Genomic DNA, 24,337 nt, shown 5'->3' with positions numbered 1-24,337 from the left:
CGGTGAATATCAAAATATCTCAAACGCCACCGGCAAATGACGGAAGTCGCCATTGGCATTGCAATGCGGTCTGTGGTTATGAGATTGGTGGCCGCTCTTTTTCACAGATGTCCAGTCGGGTGGGGTACGAACGTTACAACAACAAGACGAAAAACATGATCGTACGGCAAAGTACAAGAGAATGTAAACAAATCACCCAAAAACATACGAATAAAATTAAACCATCCTCATCCTACCAGGCAAAGCCCACTGAGGTATGTACACATGTTGAACTTATTTCGCACCGTACGCATCCAACGGTGCTAATCGGAGGTGTGGGGATTGTCCGTCGTTTAATTGTCCATCGGTGTGGGAGTGGGGAGGGGGGGGGGCAGATAGCCACATCCGGTCCACAGAGGGCACATTGCTAGAGTGTAACAACAGTCAGCATTATCATTTCCTCCCAAAGGGTGCTCATACTTAATTTGCGGTTAAAGATCCCGAGCCAAATTAGCAGACTCGGGCGAGCCAGCCAGCCAGCCAGACAGCCTTGCGCGGCCATCAGTCTAACGCTTCCTGGGTTCAACGTCAGACGCATGGCCGGGTGCACACTGCACACACGCACACACGCACACACACACGCACACACGCACACACACATTCGCGTGTGTGTGCGTGTGTGTGCGTAGTGCTGGCCGTCGGTGGAGCGACGTTCAGACCGGCGGAGAAACGGAAACGGCGGCGACTCGAACGGGAAACAGAAGAACGGGGCTCGAGTAGAAAGGGAGATCTTGGTGTGGCCACCGCTGCTGCTGTATGTAAGCAACTCGCTTTCAAGCAGTGACGTGCACCACGATTTCAATAAAAGGGAGAACAAGACAACGCAAAACGAGACAATCAATGAACCGACAAAGAATTACGCAGGGGGGGCGGAGGGGGGGGAGGAAACAAAATGCAAATATAAAATAAAAACAGGAAAGCACGTAATCCTTTATATATAAAAACCAATCCCTATTTAAATTCAGCTCATTCATACAATCCAATAGAGCCATGGGGTAGGAATGGGGTCTGGCATACTAATTGGATATTATTACACAACAGGTCAGGCGAGAGCCAAGGCAACGGCATGGGAATCCTCGCAGGGGGTCACAACCCATGGAACACGGCCGCTTGCCAGTAACAAAGGCGGCCAGTGTTCAAGCAGCGGTGGCTATATGGCTTATTTCCTTCCCGGCGGGCGAGTCGCCCATTGCAGCACGCACCGTTATCCCCCCTCGTTCGCTAAACTCGCGATCCGCGATTTTTGGCTGTCCGCGAAATCGCGCCTGGAACTCTACACCACTGCTGCGTCAAGAGAGTAAGAGAGAGAGAGAGAGCGAGAGAGAGAGAGACCGTTGATGGGATAAGGCGACGAGCGAGAATGTGATGCGAGAGAGTGATGAGATCGAATGGTGACGTAAAGTGATGCGCTAAAATGACGAGAGATCAAGTGATGAGGTAAAGTGATGAGATAAGGTAATGAGAAAGAGTAATGAGGGAGACAGTGATGAGATAAAGTGATGACGTAAAGTTACGATAGATAAAAATGATACATTTATTTATGGTACTTCTTAAAAAAAAAGGTAGATATTCGTATGCCAACGTCATTTATCCGCCAAATTTGCAATTTACGAGCATCTCCGGAACGTATCCCTCGCGAATAATGAGGGACCAGTGTCCTGCGTGTGTACGGTTGTCGAGTACACGTGTGTAACGCATGCGTGCCAGGGGAAAGGGTTTGGCACCTTCATCCACCGAATGATATTATTATTATTACAGATTATTTATAATTACACTTATGTCTTTACTGCCCACAGCGGCAAGCCACAGACACACACACAATGCTTTGTGTCTGAATAACAATAATAATCAGTTTAACACGTAGGCTTTCGCGGCCAGTATTATTCATAAAGAAGGTTTTTGGGTTAGATCGCGTTATTTGTAAATGTGTCGTAACCCTCCACCACCCGACACGGCCAATCAGCAAAAAAGGTGTCACGTTAGTACGGCTTGGAAGCGTATTATTAAATAATACATATTACAATTCCTTATAGGGGAAACACATACTAATTAACGCATTACTAACGTAGCATATAATCACAATAACACACATTAAAACTAATTACTAATCTACAACTCATTATTAATCATAACCATTGACTGATTACCAATCGATTATATAATTACAATATTCCCCCCCCTCTGCCTCAAATCACTGCACCTGAATGAGTTAAATGATGACGTCACCCTGCTGCTATATTTAAGACCGGGAGCAAGCGAGGGCTTTACCATTCTGGCAAATTGCCCAATGATGCTGGATGTAATTACCAGCAAAACGTCGTACTCAAACTGTAAATGTTGTGGATTCACTCTTCAATACAGCGGCGGGCTAAAGTAGTGAACTATTTTGTCTTCTGTCAACGTGACACTTTTTTGCTGATTGGCCGTGTCGGGTGGTGGAGGGTTACGACACGTTTATAAATAACGCGATCTAACCCAGAAACCTATATTATGAATAATAATCAGTTGGCTGCAAATAAATGCTCGATTCCGGCAATGGCGACCATCATGTTGGGGGAGTTATTTTCTGACGAGCCGAGAGCCGCTCTTGTTTCAGCTGCACGGCTCTTGGATTCGTTTTTTTTCTTTCCCAAAAGTATTTTATTATTGACAAGACGAGGTCAGGTACGCAGCGCAGAGGATATGAAAGTGGGTTGACACCAGCACAAACCGCACATTATGGAAACCCGTCTTAAACCGCGTGTTCCAATAAACCGTTCCAATAAACTCGACAACCCACCTGGTGTCTTCCTAAGCTCTGATACCCCTGTAGGAGAAGACGAAAAAAGAGAGGGGGGGGTGGAAAAGTGTGGGGGGGGGGGGAGGGGGGAGTGCCTAAATGCCCTCATGAATGCTCTTAAGAATCAATGCCCACTGGAGGAGAGGTAGTGCGGGTGTCTGGCTGGGATTTAATTTGTTGAGAAATCACGTCTTCGCTTCGAGCTGCGTCGAGGCGCGATGCTCGTTTGGCACGCGACGAGCGATCCGCCCTGTCCTATCCCGCGGAAACGTTTGACGGAGAGGAGGAGTAAGTCGGAGCAGAATCTGACGGTTAAAGATGCATCGTCACGAGCCGCCATCAATTCAGCCATGATCAATCCACAGCTGGACGAAGGCCCTCCCCCCCGACCTGTCCCCATTTCTCACGACCCCGCGATGTAATGGTGATGATGATAATAATAATAATAATCCGCCCGGTGTCTGCACGTGAGAGCGAAAATTCCCGTCGCTCCATCTCCTCGCTCTGCCGCACCTTGGGGACCGCGTTCCGTTCCTTGGCTGCCACTCTGTCACGATGGTCCCCCCGCGTAGCGACGTGGACCGCCCAAGCCCACTCACTTTACCCTACGGCTTGAGTGGAGTCAATAACCCGCGTTCGCTCTCCAATGATCTCATTCATAACAGTACATACAGGCTGCTTCGAAAAAATGTTTTAAAAAAAAACTTATAGGGGACTATCGTTTTTAATGGAAAAAAGAGGATCACACACTGTAACATTTTTTTAACACATGTAATGTTAATAGCTTCAAAAACTCAAAGAGTCTCCCTCCACTTGTTTCGCCATCGTTGTCAACACGTGGCCTGGAATCTTCTCCAGGTGGTCTCCAGAGCCCGGAGGCAGCAGCACATTTCTTGCGGTATTGTTGCAAGTTCTCGTTGGTGTTAACATTTTTTTGAAGCACCCTGTGTGTGTGTATAAAAAAACAATTTAAAAAATATCGAATCGAATTTGAATTGCAACGATTTGTGGGTTCACCAAAAAGATGAACTCGTTACAACGGCGGGGATGGCGCAGCTCTAACACTCGCGCCTCGCAGCCAAAAGAGCTTGGGTTCGATTCCCGACTCGGGTGCCTCTCTGTGTAGCGTCAGTATGTTCTCCTCCTGTTCTGCGTGGGTATCCTCCCACAGATAAATAAATAAATAACTTGACTGATATTCGCCAAATATCTCAAAACTTGCAAATTACGCAATGGGGATCGTACAAAGCCGTGACGTCGCACCCCCTAAAATCTAAAACTTGACAGGAACATCGCTGAAACAAAATAAAAAAAAAACGTTTCTGTACGTTGAACTTCTTTCGCACCGCCGTACGTAGCCAACCGTGCTAATCGGGGGTGCGGCGTGGGAGGGACGAAAAAAGCAGTTCAATATGTTGAGACTCGGTGAGACTTTCCTGGGCAAAACAGCCGACTAAAAATCATCGTATTGTAAAATAATACAACACGGTTCTAAATGCCACTAACTGCCGAAGCACAAAAGCGCTATTTTCTCCAAATGTTCATAACTAGTGGGGGGGGGGGGGCGGGGGGAGGGTGAGGGGGGGAACAGGATCTGGAATGCGAAGATCTCAGTGTGGCGAACTGCCTTGCTTTCTCAATGCCAATTCCAATCTCCGGCACATTTTCTCCAGCCATGAATCTCGTTTGCTAGTTGCTTTCATATTGCGTGTCACAGATTAGTTTCACATGATTTACTGCACGTGCCTCGCAATTTATTCGCAATCTATGGGACAGTGAAAAATACGTGTAATATACATTAACCAATGTGTGCGTGTGTGTGTGTGCGCCCGTGATATACTGTGGGAGCAGACAGCTTAACGGTTAGCGCGCTGCGCTATGCACCAGACCCGGCAAGTTCAATTCCCGCTTACGGCCGTCAACACCAGTGACGATTATCTGATCAGGTCCTGGGCCTCCCCTGGGTCGACTCAGCTTCAAATGAGTACCTGGTACGGTGTATAAACAGCGCCGCTTGGGAGACAAATGCGTCCGGGCGTGGTGCTGGCCACCCACCCCCTCGTGTACCGTGCCGGCATTCATAGGTGCTCGCTATCAACACTTCACTTGCCCCAACAGTCTGTTCAGGCTATACAGAAAAATCTTTGTCTTCGACATGGTAGGAGCAGCGGTGGGGCAGTGGTTAGTGCCCTGCGCTAAGAACCCGGCGACCTCAGTTCGATTCCCGGACATGGATAACATCGGTGTTGAGCGATGCTTGAACCTGAACCAAGTACCTTTCACCACACTGACCAGAACGTGAGGTTTGCCTAAATAGCTCCCATGACCAAAACAGCAGCATGGGGAGGCCTTCATCCAGCAAGGCTGTAAAATGTAATCGGTGAATGATATCTGAAATAGCCATGGCCCTCTTCTGGGTCTGCTCAGCCTTAATTGAATAACTGGTGAGGTGTGCACTGACCATCAGTGCTGGAGAGAGACACAAAGCAGCCTGACTAGCACCATGTGCATCACGTGGGCCCTGATAGGTGCTCGCTGACAGCACCTTCCCCATCAGTGCCACGGTGGCGAGATGTTAACTGCCTCGCCTAGTAGGCAAGGAGCTCGTGGGTTCGATCCCGACCCTGACACCTGCATATTTGGAGTTTGCGTGTTTACCCGTGGTCGCTGGACTTTTCTCAGTGTCCTATCGTGATAGTAACCGTTAACATGAAAGGTGATAACATCCCATCACATGATTAGTGCAGGAACTTGGGTATTTAAATCTACATAATAAGCAGCTGGTGTGTGTGTGTGTGTTCAGAACTCCTCGACCACCCCACAAATGTCAAGCATTAAGAAGTAATGTGACCGCTTATGACGCATTTACGTGAGTGAGGTCGAAATTAATCAAAATTGCTCTTCACCAGGTTGATGTGGCCTACCAGCCCTGGCAATGCTCATCGACTGTACCATTTACCGGTGAGTAGTGAGGGTCGGATGAGTTCACGATTGGTGAGTGGCGTCAGGTCTGATGATGGTCAGGTGAGCTCTGAAGTAAGCACAACCGTCACCTCGTCCGTGAGACGGGCTGCCCGCTCGTCATGCAATGGGCTTCGTTTCGTCGGTGCGATTGGTCCACACGTCTCGGATTTGTGTGTGTGACTCATTGTTGTTATTGTTATTATTGTTATTATTGCAACTAAACGTGACCCCCCCCCCCCCCGTACCAAACGCCGATCACTGAACGGAGATGAGAGGTGGGGCGGTGGAACGTAAACTCTGTGAACAGCAAGCAGCCCGATCTCGGCACGAAATGTGCCCGCCCCCCCCCCCAATGAAGGGGGGGACATGAGGTTCACTGCCCAACGTAGGTGGGGACCACTTCAGTTTTCAGTTTCAGTTTTCAGTTTATTTATTTTTGGTATAGCCCTGTGAGCCATTCGGCTGTTGAATCGGGTGCAACCACAACAAAACAAAAACACGAACAAGAAAAACATCTTAAAGTGACTTTGTGTGACTGTGCAAACAGAAAATGCATGAAAAAAAAAACAGCAAAAATATTATATTCTTAGCTCTTTCGGTAAAGTCACGTTGAAAAAATATTCCTGAAAACGGTGGTAATCGGAGGTGTGGCGGAAGGACAAACTAAACGCAAAAAAGTTTCTAAAGAAATAAGTTTTCAATCCAGATTTAAAAGTACGTAGCTCCAGTGGCTTCCTAATATAGGAAGAGCGTTCCAGACGGCTGTACGCATATGAAAGTGCACGACGCAGTGACCGTCTCTGCTCGATGGTTAGTTCAAAGCCGATGCAAGGATGACCGGAGTTGCATGGGAGGAGGAGGGGGTGGTGGATGGACACATGAACGTTTAAATGGGGAAGGGACTCGCGTGAACGCAATAATGAACCCGTTCAGCTCGCTCGCGCGATACGAATCTACTTCTTTCTCCTCGCTCGCCAGCATTGAAGCGTCGTAAGTAATCACCCGTCTCTCTCGCTCCGTTCGCATCTGTCCATTTAATGGACCTTGACAAAATATCCAGGAGTAATTTATAACCGTCAAAACCCTCGCCAAGATTACTTTTATTTCCCCCCCCCCCCCCCCCACTTTGGAAGGCCACATTTGGGCTTCGAAATATTCCGCGAGACATTTTTTTTCCCTTTGTTTCTAAAACAAGCGGCCAGTGTTGGAACCACTTAACCGGATTCGAAGGCCGTGACAAAAGTGTAACCAAAAAAAAATGAACTAAAGAAACGTGCATCAGATAACACCGCCATTAAAAATGTTAAAAGTAAAATGGGAGCGACGTTTCGGCCCTTCTTCATGGCGCGTACAATGATTCTACAGTGTGGGCGATGTGAACACTGTTAACGTGCTGTTTCACATTTAGTTCAGAAATTAAAGTTCGCAGGTCAAGAGCAAAACCACACGCACCGTTAGCAAGTAATTTCCGAGTTAAAAAAAAAATGTCCACATTTGCATTCGTCGCTTTAGCATTTGCCCCTCCGAACAAAAAAGAGACGCGCGTTGACTAGGACGAGTTCTGGCGGCGGAAAGCTGTCGCAGTTAACCGAGTGCAACGAGATGCACTCACATGTTTTGCAGGAGGTTGTTGTTCTTGAATGCGCGCTGAGAAATGTACTGCAGGCCGGAATGAATGACTGTCCTGCAAAACAGACGAAGTTTTCACCACGATTAGGACGACACGCAGAGCGGGGGAGCCCGGGAAGCGCGTTCGTCGGCGCTTAGCACGAGAACGGTGATAAAACAAACCACACACACACACTGACAACGACTAGCTTTTACAACACGTTACGTATTTTTAGAAGAGCGCCAGAGAATTAAATTGCATTTACGTTCGCGAGCGGAAAGATTCTGCCGTCCCGTCGCGTCCTGTAGCTCGCACGTGTGGTGGCGCTTAATGCAGCGAGGCCCTCTCTCTTTTTCCAGGCATGGCCATCGCAGCCACCACCAGCCAGCGCACGTCCGACAAAAGTCACGCTCGAAGATGCCCATCACGCACGCACGTTCCTGCACTGCACTGCGCTACGTGTGTACATACGAATGTATGATGAACTTCTTTCGCACCATCGTATGTTGCCAAACCGTGCAAATCGGAGGTGCGGCAGGAAGGACGACGAACTAAACGCAAAAAAGCAGTTCAAGAGAGATTCGTTTTCAATCGAGATGATTTAAAAGTGCAAAGCGCAAGTGGCTTCATGTTATCAGAAGGAAGAGCATTCCAGACGGCCGCAGAAGCGCATCTCAAAGCGCGCGATGCGGTGACCGTCTTTGTACGATGACTAGCCCGAAGCCGCTGCAAACCGATTCCCGCTCACGGCCACCAACAGTGACGATTATCTGAAGCGGTCCTTTGTCCTCCACTAGGTCGACTCAGCCTCAAATGAGTTACCTGTTGCAGTGTGTAAACATCGCCACTTGGGGAGACAAAGGCGACCAGGCATGGTGCTGCCCCAACAGTCCATTCAGGCTATACGGGAGAGGGGATCTTTGTCTTTGACTGCGTGCCTGCGTGCGTGCGTGCATGCGAGTGGACGCGAAGAAATGTCAACGGCTCAGATTTCCCTTGGTCAGGGAGGCCAAAACATGACTGCCCATCGTTCTCTTAAATGTTATCGTTCACATTTCACTCCGCTGTCTGGTGTGGATGTTTTTTGTTAGCGTCGTGGGATGGTATGGATCCGTACGTACTGTGGCATTTGTCTCGGGAAATATATTCAAACTGCAAGATGAAGAATTGAATGAATACTAAATTGGGAACTCTGCTAGGCAGAGCTCCGCATTGCCCTGTGCGTTAGAATATGCCCCCCACCCCCCTCTCCCCGGATGCAGATATCACAAAACTTCGTCTGACATCCATTTTTTTTATCTACACATGTGCCACGTGTGGAGGAAGCCATGGGGGAGGCGGGGGAGGCGGGGGGGGTTGTTTTTGAGCACTCATTTGTGACTGAGGCCAAAAATTCACTCCACTTGGCAATCCGATTTAATCACAGGTGGTTAGAGTCCGAATTGGAATCCAGGATCCCATCGGTTTCGGTTCATCAGCTCTGTGACCCCAAAGTCACCCAGCCACATCTTGTACTACAGCATCTCACTACGCTCCTTAATTAACACACCGAGAAAAAACATATAAATATTGCCATTAACATGTAGGGAAACATTTTGTTATTTTTCCCAATGACCACGTCACTCAAAATACGCCTGATCTCATCAGTTCTTAGAAGCTAAGCAGGATTTGTTTGCATGCATAGTTCTTGGAAGGTCGACCACCGTGCAAAACAGGTGTTATAGGATGGGAGGAGTCGGGGGGGCTTATGTGGTAGGCAGCAGAGGATCATGCTCCCCTGCCTTGACCAATCTCCGCTGACCAGAATGGTGAAGTATGGTCAAACAACCCCGCTCCCATGACCCACGGCACGATCAAGCCCACATCCAGCAGCGAAGTGAGAAATGGGTCCGTTACGTGCGTGTGTGTGTGTGTGTGTATGACATTTCTTGTGAGTGCTCGCTAGATTTTAATTCATCATGCCACTAAACAAACAACAAACAAAATCATGCCAGGATTAACATTTCTGCAGCTACCGTATCCGTAACCCATCAAAGAAATATCCTATTTATCAAGCGCGCTCTAAATTGCAGCGAATGAAATGGCAATACATTTCCAATCACGGGTGGGGGGGGTGAGCGTGCTTCAGAGAAAAATATCAAAATCATGCGGGAACATTTTCTAAAGTATTACCGGAGCTCTCACGGCGGTTCCAAATTCCTCCTAAATAACCCAATTCCAAGCGGCTGACATCGCGATAATGAGATGTTTTGATATTGATGCTTTATAAAATGTTCACGTGGGCTGTCACCTTGAGTTTTCAGCATCGATTTCCGAGCCTTAAATTTGCCATTTTGACCTATGATTCCTGCATAACAGACTCACCGTCATGAAGAAGGAAAAACATTTATACAGTACTCCCATTTGGTCGAGGATTTTAGAAAAAATGTTACACACACACACGTGCACACGTACAGCACATTCATTCGCACGTACAGCACACATTCAGCACACACAGATACAGCACACACAGATACAGCACACAGATACAGCGCGCATGGATACAGCACGCACACATACAGCACACACACACAGTTATAGCACACACACACATACAGCACACAGATACAGCACACAGATACAGCACGCACAGATACAGCACACACATACAGCACGCACACAGTTATAGCACACACACAGACAGATACAGCACACACAGATACAGGACACAGATACAGCACGCATGGATACAGCACGCACAGATACAGCACACACAGATACAGGACACAGATACAGCACGCATGGATACAGCAGACACAGATACAGCACACACAGATACAGGACACAGATACAGCACGCATGGATACAGCACGCACAGATACAGCACACACAGATACAGCACACACAGATACAGCACACACACAGTTATAGCACACACACACATACAGCACACAGATACAGCACGCACAGATATAGCACACATATATAGCATGCACACAGTTATAGCACACACACATATACAGCACACACAGATACAGCACACACACACACATACAGCACACACACATACAGCACACACATACAGCACACACACATACAACACACAAATACAGCACGCACAGATACAGTACACACAGATACAGCACACACAGATACAGCAAACACAAATACAGCACACACAGATACAGCACACACAGATACATCACACACACATACAACACACACAGCAACACACACACATATAGCACAACAACCGCCATACGCCACTAAGTGGCGGTGACGTCACCACGACGCTTGTGCCAGGCCATGTGCACCTTGAGGCCACGTGAAGTGTCGAACTCCCGCGAGCAGGAGGTCACGGGGCAGACCCAGGTGCCACGGGTCGACTGACTGAGATGGCTGGCTGATGCACCACCTGTGCCCCCTACTGTGCCAACCTGCTGTGCTTTAGCCACCCCGCGCTCCGCTCGTTGTTTTGAGCGTCGCTCCTCTGCCCTCCGTTGTTGTTGGAGGGCGACTGCCTCCAACTGCCCATAGCGTCCTTCACGAGCCTCCTTCACAGAGGCCGATCTTGACACCACTGGTACCAGTCATCGGCAAGTCCACTCAGCTCGTAGGCAGGCTAGCCTAAATGTTTCTAACCGGCAAAGATGTTCCATTAAGGGGGTCCACGTTTCGCAAGCGTAGAGAAGGGAGGAAATGACCGTGGCCGAGAAGACCTGAAGCTTAGTGCGGAGCGACAGACCAGGTAGCTTCCACACAGCGTTACGCAACCGATTAAAATATATTACCACTCTACTGATTCGGAGTGAGTCCTCTGCTGTTAAACTGGAGCCGGTCATAAGCACACTGCCCAGGTATGGGAAACTCTCGACTCTCTCCACAACTGCCCCATCACCGATTGGGAGTTGTGGGGGTGGAGTGTCCAATGGTACAAAATACCCAGGCAGGTGCTTAGTTTTGGTGGGGCTGATGGTAAGGCCACATCTCTTAGTGGCACGCTCCAGTCTCAGCAGAAGCGTCTCCAACTCCTCTGAATGAGCAGCTATTACCAAATCATCGGCATACATAACATGGTTGAGCAATAGGGAGCCATCCCTTGACCGCACCCGGGCATCGACAGCCTCCCATTATATCTGTACCAAATGGAGATTCCCCCGGTACAGCTATTGAAGGCTTCACGAACTACGTGGTCAAAATAGATGTTAAATAATGTGGGAGCCAGAAGACATCCCTGTCGCACCCCAAGGTGTACAGGGAATGGCTCTGGCTCCCGGCCACGTAGTTTTACCCGGGCCCGCTCACCATCATGAAGGTCCTTAATGATCGTGAGCAGGGGGTCAGGGACTCCAAAAGCACGAAGAACAACCCAGAGCCCAGGCCTACTGATGGTATCATAGGCCTTGACCAGGTCAATAAAGCAGTGATGTAGTTCTTGTTGGAATTCCCTACACCTCTGCTGTAGCAGACGGACAGAAAATATGGCATCTGTGCAGGACCGCCCTTTCCTGAAACCGCATTGGGGCTCCGCAAGCCTCTCCTCAGCGTGCCTGGCAAGGCGATGTTGAATAATCCTTGCCAGGACCTTTCCCGGCACATACAGCACACACACACATACAGCAACACACACAGAGATGCAACACACACAGATACAGCACACAACCTGAGAAAGACCCTCCGGAGGGCGTTTGGCCTACTCTTCCATGCTGACCAAAAAGTCTTTGGAGTAGGTGGGAGTGATTACCAACACATGACTGCAGCCGCGCGCTCGGCTCACAGTGACGCTGCGGCGACAGCTGCATCCTAACAAGAGGCTGGCGAACAGATCTGCTCAATGTAAATTAAGGTGTCACGGGTCTCAGGAGGGAAGAAGGTCGATGGCTAAGAAGTCCGCTGAGTGTGCGGACGTTGAACTTCTCTGACACCGTACGGAGCCGACCGTGCTCGTCGGAGGTGCGGGCGGTACCCGGTGCGGTCTATTAACGCAGTTCTAAGGAAACGAGTTTTCAATGTGGACGGTGTCAAAGTTGCATCGCCTTCAGTGGCTTCCTAATATCGGAAGAGCGTTCCAGACGGCCGCAGAAGCGCGTCCGACGAGCGCGATTGCGTCGATTGTCATTGTTCGATGACCAGCCAAAAGCCGCTACGAACCGATTCCCGCTCACGGCCAACACCAGTGACGATTATCTGATCAGGACCTGGGCCTCCCCTAGGTCGACTCAGCCTCAAATGAGTACCTGGGGCAGTCTATAAACATCGCCTTTAGAGAGACAAAGGCGGCCTGGCGTGGTGCTGGCCACCCATGCCGGCCTTCATAGGTGATACTCGCTAACAATACTCGCCCCAACAGCCTGTTAAGGCTGTACAGGTGGGGCAGCGGTTTGTGCCCTGCGCGTTCCAGACGGCCGCTGCTGCCGCTGCGAGGATGACCGGAATTCACGTGATGGTTCAAGGCTCTTGCGAGGAATCAAGTTCGCATTAACCACACGGCACTTGTGGTGAACATGCAAAACAAACACGCTCTGATCATTTTTGATGCATTGTCTTTGAAACGAATTGGCCTACACCAGACAGCCTTTTCGTATGGCCTAGTCTCACCAGTGTCAGAGCAGAGAACGCCAAAAAGGCGACCAGTACAAAGACAATGCACCTATCAGAGCATCTATAGCTCAGGGTGATCAGCTATTTCATTGGACCTTTTTTTTGCCAGTATCAAATTATGAAACATAAGATAGCTGTTAGCCTATCTGGCAATAAAACAGCAGTTGTGTTAAGATGTTCAAACACCAAACGGGAACCTTTTGCAAGGAATCCTGTCTGCATTAACCACACGTACATGTGGTGAACATGCAAACAAAAACATGCTCTGATAATGTAATATATGGCATTGTTTTTTTACTGATTGACCTACACCAGAGACAGCCTTCGTTAGGGCCTAGTCTCAACCAGAGAACGCCAACAGGCGAACGGTGCGAGGGCAATGCCACTATCAGGGCACTTATAGCTCTGGGTGATCAGCGAGGTTATTTGTGGTTCATCTGTGGTCAGCACCGAGCCACGTGCACACGGCTCTCGCACTCACAGGTTTTGGAGGTTGATGTAGTACTCGGCATCGATGTCGTTGATGCTCTGGAGAGACGTCACTTGCTTTTCAATCAATCTGCAAGAAGAAATGGGACACCGCGCACCGCCAGACGTGTCATTGCCACCTCGGCCGGGGGGAACCACTTGTGGCCGAGTACAAACTCCGCGCACCGCACACTCTTGGCCAAACATGTTGAACGATGTTTGATTTTTCTTGTTTCTTCTATATATCGAATATGTAACCACCACAACCGCGACCACCACCACCACCGCCACCGACTTTCTCGAATGTAATATCGGCAAAAGTAACGCAGCCCTTTGCGTTAAGTCTTGCCGTCCTTCCCCCGCACCTCCCGATTAGCACGCTTGGCTTCGTACGGTGCGGAAGAAGTCCAACATACATGCATACAGCATACATGCTTACAACATAGTACACTAATCTAGTGACAGGCTTAAGGACATTCTGCTGCATAGGCAGCTGCTGTTCGTACAGCCTCGCAGCTGCTGTGCACAGATGTGTACCCTCGGTGCTCTCGTAACTGTATCGTCGTCATCAGCCATCATCTATCTACTGCCGGATGAAGCCCCCTCGATCCAAACCCCCCCAACGGCAAGTCGTCACCATATCTCACGATATTTCAATGATCCAGAAAACAATCTCGCCACCACCCCACGCCCCCACCCCACGCCCCCACCCCAACTCCACGCCCCCCACCCCACGTCCCCCCCACTCCACGCCCCCCCACCACTCCACGCCCCTCCCACTCCAGGTCCCCCCCACTTCACGCCCCACCCCTCACACCACGTCCCTCCCCCCACTCCACGCCCCCCCCACCACCCCACGCCCCACCCCCCACCACACGCCCCACTCCCCCACCCCCCACCCCGCCACCCCCGCTTTGCAGTCCATACGGAACTCGAATATTTCAAGTTGTCGCTGGTGGCTTGAAGTGGCAAAATTAAAACATTTTGTTGGCTGATCGCATCGCAAAGGGGGCCCGCCACGTAGGCAGCCCTCTGTACAACGTTGAGGCTGCACGGCTGCTCCGGCGACATGCACTGTTTCTTAAAACGTAAACGCACGTTCATCACTCGCAAATAAATCAAATGAATCGTACCCACGTCAATGACCAACAAACGAAAACAGTCCTGCAGACTTGAGCACTTTGGAAAGATATACATGTATATACACTCATATACTGGGTGCATGATTACTTACTGCGCAGATTATTAAAATGTGATCACCCACACACATTGGCCCAGTAAAAATTGGGTCAGTTTGTGCACATTTTCTAAAATATGTATGCCCGTACAAACGTGCTCATTTTTGCAAGTGTTTATGTTAACTTTTTTTTATGATGCGCATAACTGCATGCAACTTGTTGCAACTGGCTTTATTCATGCATCAACCTATCATCCACTTTGGCCGTTGTCTATCCACTGCCGGATGAAGACCTCCCTGAGCCGTCACCGTCCACCGTGGCCTTGCGGTGCCACGATCCATCATCTTCCATCCAGGGACTCAGCAACTCGTCTCTATCATCTTCTCAAGCGCATTCCCTCCTTTGGCTGCCATTCTCCCACCAGTCTCGTCCAGCGGCCTTCAGCCTTTCGCACCACATGGGACCTGCCCGAGACCCAATATCGCAGCAAATAATGCGCTTTGAGTTCCTTTCATACATTGATGCAATTAGTCTGTCGCCAGAAAGTTTTGAGACCTGCGTACACTTGAACTTTTTTTCGCACCGCACGTGGCCAGTCACGCCCATCGGAGGTGCCCGAGGGGGGAAGGAGATGATACTTTTCCCTCGTACGTTCGTGGCCTTAACATCGCCAAATCGTATTGGCTGGAAACGTCTTCTCACTTAACCTTGGCGTGGGTAACTCTGGCGAGAGTTGCGACTCCCTTGCTTAACTCGCGTCTGGAATATATTTGGACCACTCTCTGCAACAACAAGCGTAACAGTTCCACCCTTGCGAATAGGTCTTCATCACTTCTCAATGTGTTTTATTTAGGCCTTGGTTTGTCACGGCTTGGACGACTGCATCAATTTCACTGAATCGAATGTCTTTTTCATACCCTACAAAGGCTGTGGCCATAATGGTATTTGATATTCATTAGGGTTTTTTTTCTTTGCCAGAATTCGGCTTTTTCTTACGGTTGCTTGCGCTGTAAATTTTTCATTATCGCGTTCACAGTGGTCTTCAGGAACAATTTATATTCGTGTGATAAGAGTCTAATGAGTTTATATCTCATGGTTTTTTTTTAAATACACGAATGATTGAGGCATCATTGCATCGTTGCACTATTTCATTTCAGTATAAACAAATCGGTCTGATAATTGCATTGCAACAGCTGGTCCTGCCTTTGTTTGACGACGGCCACAGTTATTAATCTGGTCTGGGAACTTTTCACTTGTGCTCATGCTGCGAAGGACTCTTTACTATTTCAAGTGTGACATTCAGAACATCATCATCCTTATCTGAGAAGTAATCTGTCTCCTGTGCTATTTGAATATTTTGCTATCGAGATTTGCATACATTTCCTCCACGAGTTTAAATTATTCTGTCATGCTTTATGCTTGAATCTTGCCCGATTGGGTGACCAGTTGTGATGTTTCAATCACAAACATAATGTCCCACTGCTTTTATTATGCACCCATTTTTTTTTTATTTTGACATCGTCTGTCACTTTGTGCGCCGTGTTCCTACGATGTCCACGCTCATTCTCCCCCCCTGATGGCGTTACAGAGTTCCGTGTGTTCTATCATTCGCTTGGCATTTTCGTCAATGGTATCGTACGTCCCCCACGTTTCTTCATCAGCCTAACTAGCCCCATGTTCCGTTTTATTGTTTCAACGTCACCGCTCGCCGCCCGCTTCGTCGGTTTGTTTCTCAAGGCACTTTAGACCTGCTGCTTACGATCGGCCTAAATCATTCCACCATGCCGGCTGAAGAGTTGACCCGCGATGTTTGCGGTTTCGTTTCTGTAATTAGCGCTGTTCCTTCCCCTTCTTTTAAGTCATCAAGGTTTCGCTGCGAGGAAACGTATAAGTAAATTAACGGGTAAGCTAAAGTTATTATTTTATTCATAAAACAGGAACATTATATATTTTTTTGTCACACTGAGAGAAAAAAAGAATACACAATATTGTCTGACTGACCTTACTCATGATGTAGGGCTATTGCCAGAAATGTCACCGACTATACATATATTTTGTAAGGCAACACTTATAATGAGTGTGTTGGGTTTGTTGTTGTTGTTGTTAGAAACTGCGTTTGGGAACCACTGCCAGTACAGCAGCAACGGCAGCATCCCCAAATAAATTGTTTAGGAAATGTTTGAGGTTCACAGAAAGTAGGTCCAAAATAATCTCGGTTGGCCAAGTTGGGGAATTGGGTGAATGATATCGTATGGAGAAATAGCAACGTTCGGTGGTAGGATGTTAGGCTTTGGTATCAAGCCAGGAGCTTTTGGGAGATGGGAATTTAATTTTAGAGATGTCTCAAGGAAACCGGTAGCAGAGGACTGAGTATCTAAAGACTATTAAACTATTTTTTTTATTTTGTTTTACCAGGTAAGGGCCTACTCAGGCTATATACTGGAGCTATTAAATCAGACCTGGCTATCACAAATGACAGCTCAACGAAATGGCTTATTGTAATGTGGATGCCACGGTGGCTAGGAGATGTTAATTACATCCCCTGGTATACAGGAGGTCGTGGGTTCGATCCCTACCCTGACACCTGCTGCATATTTGGAGATTGCGTTTCTCCCTCTCTCTCCCTTTGGCCGCGTGGATTTAGAGTCAACCTGCGTTTATTGTATATATGTATTTGGCTGCTGCGATACATTTCCACATGACGATAAGGCATTTCGTTGAGCTATCATTCGTAATAGCCAGGTCGCTTCTGAAAAAAGAGCTACAGATCCTCAGTGGGCCCTTACCTGTTAAAATAAAAAAAAACAATTTAATCGTTTTTAGATGCTCCGTCGTTTCAAGCAGATCCCCCTTCCACCACACTCATTCGAACTGTCACACGTGAAGTATACACGATGGCAAACCACCGTCTAGGACACAAAGCTGCTGCTACGCGGGCAAAAACAACAAGTCGTTCATTCTCGTAAGCAAACTCTACAGAGAGCTTAGCGCAGCTTAGCCCGTTAAAAAAATCGTTCAATAAAATTAACCAAGGTGACTGTTGTAAACAAACCGTGCGCAGATTAACGATGCCAGCTTAAACAATAATATTCAATCAGACAGACTCGTCTAGCAAACATGTATTCCACTTAATACTGTGTAGTGTGTGCAAAGTAGGGTGTTAATAAAGTGCCGCTTGCAGTGTTCACCGTTTGCCATGAAGGACTGGAACCAAGCCCTACAGGGAGATGGAGCGATGAAATGAGGTCGTGTGCAGGTGATAGGAGGATTTATTGTAATCTTTGAGGCCTTCATCCAGCAGTGGATTGACCATGGCTGCTGCTGCTGATTATGACGATGATAAATTGGCATCGTGGAAAACGTTATCCTCTTTCAAATTAGTGGGTATTTTTCATCGTAATGATGGCAGCTTGGGAAGGCCTTCACCCAGCAGTGGATCGACCATGGCTTACGATTAAATTAAATTGTTAAATTGTTTTTTTTTAGCTCTGCATTCATGTCGCCCAAGAACCTCATAAGTATTCCAACTTGGCCATATATTACATCACAGAGCGATCAATGCTTGTGGCTGAGTGTGTGTCTCAAAACAACCCCCTACCTCCTCGCGGTGCCGGACGGGCAACTCTGTCGTGGACAGTGCTGTGGGGGGAGGGCCAATACCGATTGGCTCCTCCCCTCATGGCGTCTGTGACCACCACAGGGACTAAACGGGGGCTCTGGACGGGTGCGAGGGGCTGGTAACCCCTCCACCTTCAAAAAATTAGCACGAAACTACAACTTAAATATGTAACTAATAAGCTTGTGCCGGAGGCCCCGGGGGGACAGGCGTCTATAACGTCTCCTGGCCAAACCCCAATTGGCGGAGCAAGGAGATTGAATCTCTACCCTCGGGGCTCCTCCAGAAACAACGAAAAGCCACTTCGTTTGGCCACGTGGAATGTTCGAACGCTCACTGCGGAGGAGAGGCTGCCACTCCTCTGTCGGGAGCTGGACCGGTACCGCCTGGATCTCTGTGGCATTCAGGAGGTCCGGTGAACCGGTTCTGGCTCCTGCCACCATGAGGGGTGGACAGTCCTCTACTCGGGGCAGCAGAGTGTCAAACAACAGGGAGTGGCTCTTCTTTTGAACAAAAGAATGGAAGGAGCGTGGGAGCGTGGCGGTGAGGTGTGGGAAGCTGTAAGCCCCAGGCTACTTTGGGCTCGCCTTCCCATCAATCGGAGGCAAGGATTGGTGGTCATGGTTACTTATGCCCCCACTGAAGACGAACATCCGTGGAGGGATGCAGGCAAAGCTGATGAGTCAGATACCTTCTATAACCTCCTGTCACAGGTGCTGGCTAAAGTGGCCCCTTGGGATAGAGTCATCTTGTTGGGTGACTGCAATGCCTGAGTTGGTCATGATGCTGGCACCTGGTCTGGAGTGATTGGAGGGCATGGGCCGGATCAGCTCAATAACAATGGTAGGAGGCTGCTAGATTTTTGTGCAGCCCATGGGCTTGTAATTACCAAAACGCTGTTCCGGCATCGGCGCATCCACACAACATCATGGATGCATGCCGGGTCCAAGCAATAACATCTGCTGGACTACATAGTGACGGACCAGTGGATGTGAGCCCATGTCCTTGACACCAGGACCTACCGTGGAGCTGATCTGCCCTCTGACCATCGACTTGTCATCTGTAAGATGCGCCTGCCATTCTTCCGCTCCGGTGGTGGGTGTACACCCAGGACCCTATTCCAACCAAAAGTGGCCTGGTCTCAGTTATCTGATGAAAGTTGCATCGTCCCCCACTCCTCCTGATGTCGAGGGTAAATGGGTGAGGTTTAGGACTGTGACTCATGCAGCTGCAATGGCTGCTTTGGGTACGCGGTCCAGATCTCCCCAGAGACCCTGGCTGACAGAGGAGGTGTTCAGGATGGTTGAGAAAAAGCGACAGGCCCACTGTCATCGGCTACAGAATCCCACGTCAGAGAATGAGAAGGCTTACCGCAGCCTTCGCTCGGAGGTTCGGAGAGCCATGAGGCGCTGCAAGGATGGGTGGTGGTCGCGGGTTGCTGAGGAGATGGAGTCTGCCTCAGTGGCCCACGATCACAAATCTCTATTTAACTCCATCAAAAAAGTAACCTGCAGCGCCACACCTATTACCATCATTAGGGGAAAAAACGGTGATCCAATCTCCGACCCCCAGGAACAGGTTTGCAGATTTGCTGAGCGTTTCTGTGAGGTCCTGGAGGAGGAAAAATCCCTCAGGCAGGAAAACATCATGGCACAAACTGAGGATGACCCTGCTGAGGCTGCGGTGCCTCAAATATTAGAAGAAGTCACCACCTGTGAGTGCCTAGCTGAAGTGCCATCTGTTGAGGAAGTACTGAAGGCGATCCGGAGTCTGAGACCAGGGAAGGCAGCGGGCAGAGATGATCTCCCAAGTGAAATGCTGAGGGAGGGTGGCGTTTGTGCACAGACTGCCCTATATGACATCATAACAACAGTCTGGACCACTGGACGGGTTCCACAGGATTGGAAGGATGCCCTAGTGGTCCCCCTCTTTAAGAAGGGGGACCGTACAGACTGTAACAACTACAGGGGCATCTCACTCCTCAGTGTGCCGGGAAAGGTCCTGGCAAGGATTATTCAACATCGCCTTGCCAGGCACACTGAGGAGAGGCTTGCGGAGCCCCAATGCTGTTTCAAGAAAGGGCAGTCCTGCACAGATGCCATATTTTCTGTCCGTCTGCTACAGCAGAGGTGTAGGGAATTCCAGCAAGACCTACATCTCTGCTTTATTGACCTGGTCAAGGCCTATGATACAATCAGTAGGCCTGGGCTCTGGGTTGTTCTTCGTGTTTTTGGAGTACCTGACCCTCTGCTCACGATTATTAAGGACCTTCATGATGGTGAGCGGGCCTGGGTAAAACTACGTGGCCGGGAGTCCGAGCCATTCCCTGTCCACCTTGGGGTGCGACAGGGATGTCCTCTGGCTCCCACATTATTTAACATCTATTTTGACCACGTAGTTCGTGAAGCCTTCAATAGCTGTACCGGGTGAATCTCCATATGGTACAGATATAATGGGAGGCTGATCGATGCCCGGGTGCGGTCAAGGGATGGCTCCCTATTGCTCAACCACGTTATGTATGCCGATGATTTGGTAATAGCTGCTCATTCAGAGGAGGAGTTGGAGATGCTGCTGCTGAGACTGGAGCGTGCCACTAAGAGATGGGGCCTTACCATCAGCCCCACCAAACTAAGCACCTGCCTGGGTATTTTGTACCATCGGACACTCCACCCCCACAACTCCCAATCGGTGATGGGGCAGTTGTGGAGAGAGTGGAGAGTTTCCCATACCTGGGCAGTGTGCTTATGACCGGCTCCAGTTTAACAACAGAGGTCTCACTCCGAATCAGTCGAGCGGCAATATCTTTTCATCGGTTGAGTAACGCTGTGTGGAAGCTACCTGGTCTGTCGCTCCGCACTAAGCTTCAGGTCTTCTCGGCCACGGTCATTCCCTCCCTTCTCTACGCTTGCGAAACGTCGACCCCCCTAATGGAACATCTTGGCTGGTTAGAAACATTTAGGCTGGCCTGCCTACGATCCATCCTGGGTTTAATCAAACTGGATTGTGTGAGGAGCTCACAAATCCTTGAAAGATCTGGGCAAGGTCCTATCGGTGAGCTCCTCCGGCGGGCAAGGCTGCGATGGCTGGGTCATGTAGCCCGCATGCCCAGCCACCGCATGCCAAAACAGCTTTTGTTCGGCCAGATCGAGGGGGCTAAACGGGTGCGGCACGGGCTAGAGAAGAGATGGAGTGATGTGGTACAGGAGGACGTGGAGCTGAGTGGACTTGCCGATGACTGGTACCAGCGGTGTCAAGATCGGCCTCTGTGGAGGAGGCTCGTGAAGAACGCTACTGGGCAGTTGGAGGTAGTCGCCCTCCAACAACAATGGAGGGCGGAGGAGCGACGCTCACAACAACGAGCGGAGCACCGGGTGGCTAGGGCACAGCAGGCTGGCACAGTAAGGGACACAGGTGGTGCATCAGCCAGTCATCTCAGTCATCTCAGTCAGTCGACCCGTGACACCTGGGTCTGCCCCGTGACCTCCTGCCAGTGGGCGTTCGACACGTCACGTGGCCTCAAGGTGCACATGGCCTGGCACAAGCGTCGTGGTGACGTCACCGCCACTTAGTGGCGAATGGCGGTTGTTGTTGTCTCTTTGAAATATGGTTGGGCTGATAATTCCGCAACTTGTTATTGCCAATATTTGCATGTTTGTGCAGCCTTCCGTGCGTATTAATATCTATCAATATCGTTTTGACTTATTCCATATTAAATTTTGATTTAAAGCTTTCGTGACTGCAGTAATTCATATTCTTAGTTTTTTCGGTAAAGTCACGTTGAAGAGAAACAACAAAATAACAAAATATATATAAAACAATAAAAATTCTCACGACGTTTCAACCATAACTCAAACGGTCATCATGATGACCGTTTGAGTTATGGTCGAAACGTCGTCATCATGATGACCGTTTGAGTTATGGTCGAAACGTCGTGAGAATTTTTATTGTTTTATATATATTTTGTTATTTTGTTGTTTCTCTTATTCCATATTGTTACCATTGTTCACAATAATAATAATAATAATGATGATTCGACCTTAAAGGTCTAAAGTGCCTTTCACCCAGAGGTCACAAGGAGCTGTACAAAACATAACAACATCCGCCATTCGCCACCCTGCGGCGGTGACGTCACCACGGTAATTGTGCCAGGCTAGGTGCACACAGGCTCACAGCAAATATACATTTCAGAAAAAATACCCTTAAAAAATAATAAGCGCGAATAAAGGGGGCTAATTGGATAAAGTGAGGAAGTCAGCAAGCCTCCCCCACCACCTGACATTCGTGGGGGTTTGTTTGACCATACTTCACCACGACGGTCAGTACGACGGGTCGACGAATAGCGAGGTGTCCCCTGGCCACTGCCGCTTTCCCCGCAGAAGCCGGGGATTGAACTCGTGTCGCTCTGTCCATAGCACAGCGCAACAATCACCGAGAGACCAGCAACTCCACCAAATCTCCCATCGAATGTATATGTACACGGTGTCACGACGGAATTGCTCGTATTTACCATTGCGTCCCAACGCAAAACGTGTTGTCTTTTTCTTTTGTACGACGCTTCTAACAGCGTGTGGATCTGCATCGGCACTGATTAACATTGCTCGTTGGCATTTGGCCACCGTGAAATCCCAACGGCGTGATAGTTACGGCAGCTGCTTCGGGTTGCAGACGGGTCACGGGTTCGATTCCCAGTTCGGACCACTGCTCGTTTCCCTTGCATTTGAAACAATTAGGGACCAACGTGTCCATCTGTCCGGCGATTTGCACTACAGAAGAGGGCCATGGGTTCTTTACGGTTGTTTTTTTTTTTGGCAACATCGTCGTCTTTTTCTCAGTGGGGATTTTGTGCCACCTGTTCGAGGTGTAAAAAAGTGGTCACCTGATTTTAATTAAAAACACCACAAAAAACAAGGGGATAATCTACGTGCATATATATACAACCTAAAACACTTTTTTTATTTTACCAGGTAAGGCTCCGCTGAGCTATATGGCTATTTTTCAGAAGCGAACTGGCTATCAAAAATGAAAGCCCAGTCAAGTGGCTTATCATGTGGACGTGTATAGCAGCCAGTTACTCTCAACGCATGTTTCTAAATGTGGAAGGAAAAACCGGAGGACCGGGAGAAAAATTTCCACGTGACCACAGGGGGAGAGAGATATGCAAACCACAAATATACAGCAGGCGTCAGGGTCGGGATCGAACCCACGACCTCCTGTATACCAGGCGAGGTAGTTAACATCTCGCCACTGTGGCGCCTGACGAACATCCACCCTTTGCTACCCGTTCCCTAGAGACATCTCTGAAATTCCCTCCGCATCTCACAAAGCTCCTGACTAGATATCAAAGCGTAACATCCTACCGTGAAACGTTTGCTATTCCTCCATGCAATATCATTCACCCAACTCCCCGACTTGACCAACCGAGATTATCTAGGACAGTCTTTCTGTAAACCTCAACGTTTCCTGAATAATTAAACAATTTATTTATGGATGCTGTTGTTGCTGATGTCTTGGCAGTGGCTTCGCCCGAGACTTGGCTTCTTGTCTTGGATTAATACACAGCACCACATCTGCTGCATTAGACTCTCTGAATCACATTTACAGTAGCCTTGATAATAAGCAGTACTGTGCCTGTCTTTTTCTTGACCTGTCCAAAGCTTTTGATACAGTAGACCACAACACCCTCGGTTGCCCCGGTTTTTCCGAAAACGCAGTAAAATGGTTAAAAAATTACCTCTTTTCTCGCACCCAAACTGTATTCACAGATGGTTGGAGGTCAAACAGTGTTAAGATAACAAAAGGGGTTCCACAGGGTTCCATCCTCGGCCCCCTCTTGTCTTCTCTATATGTCAATGACTTGGGCACTGACCTGGATCATTCCAGGGTAAATCTTTTTGCAGGTGACACGATATTGATTACTGCTGGCCGCTCTCCGGATGACGTGATTGCTAAGCTCCAGGGTGATTTCAACAAACTACAACATCAGCTAGTTGCTCTTAAACTAGTCCTGACTACCTCCAAAACCAAGGTGCTATGCTTCTCACCAGTACTAAAGCAGGAAGTAATTTTTCCCCAATTACATTCCTTAAATAATTATTAAATAGAGC

At 48.8% G+C, this 24,337-nt stretch overlaps 1 protein-coding gene across 1 annotated transcript in view; it reads right to left on the bottom strand.

The window, feature by feature from the left end:
* Positions 1 to 24,337, bottom strand: part of LOC103091785 (BDNF/NT-3 growth factors receptor) — a 270,811-nt gene that overhangs the window by 179,390 nt on the left and 67,084 nt on the right. The window contains exons 2-3 of the mRNA XM_076075159.1: positions 13,453 to 13,530; positions 7,395 to 7,466 (exon numbers count right to left, since the gene is read on the bottom strand). Coding sequence (XP_075931274.1) covers positions 7,395 to 7,466; positions 13,453 to 13,530 — 150 coding nt within the window. The remainder of the gene's footprint in view (positions 1 to 7,394; positions 7,467 to 13,452; positions 13,531 to 24,337) is intronic.

Source organism: Petromyzon marinus, chromosome 52 (genome assembly GCF_048934315.1).
Source record: "Petromyzon marinus isolate PM22_M1 ecotype Great Lakes invasive population chromosome 52, UKy_Petmar_22M1.pri1.0, whole genome shotgun sequence".
Lineage (NCBI taxonomy): Eukaryota > Metazoa > Chordata > Hyperoartia > Petromyzontiformes > Petromyzontidae > Petromyzon > Petromyzon marinus.
Note: the sequence above shows the minus strand (reverse complement) of the source record. Positions and strands in the feature narration are given on the sequence as shown.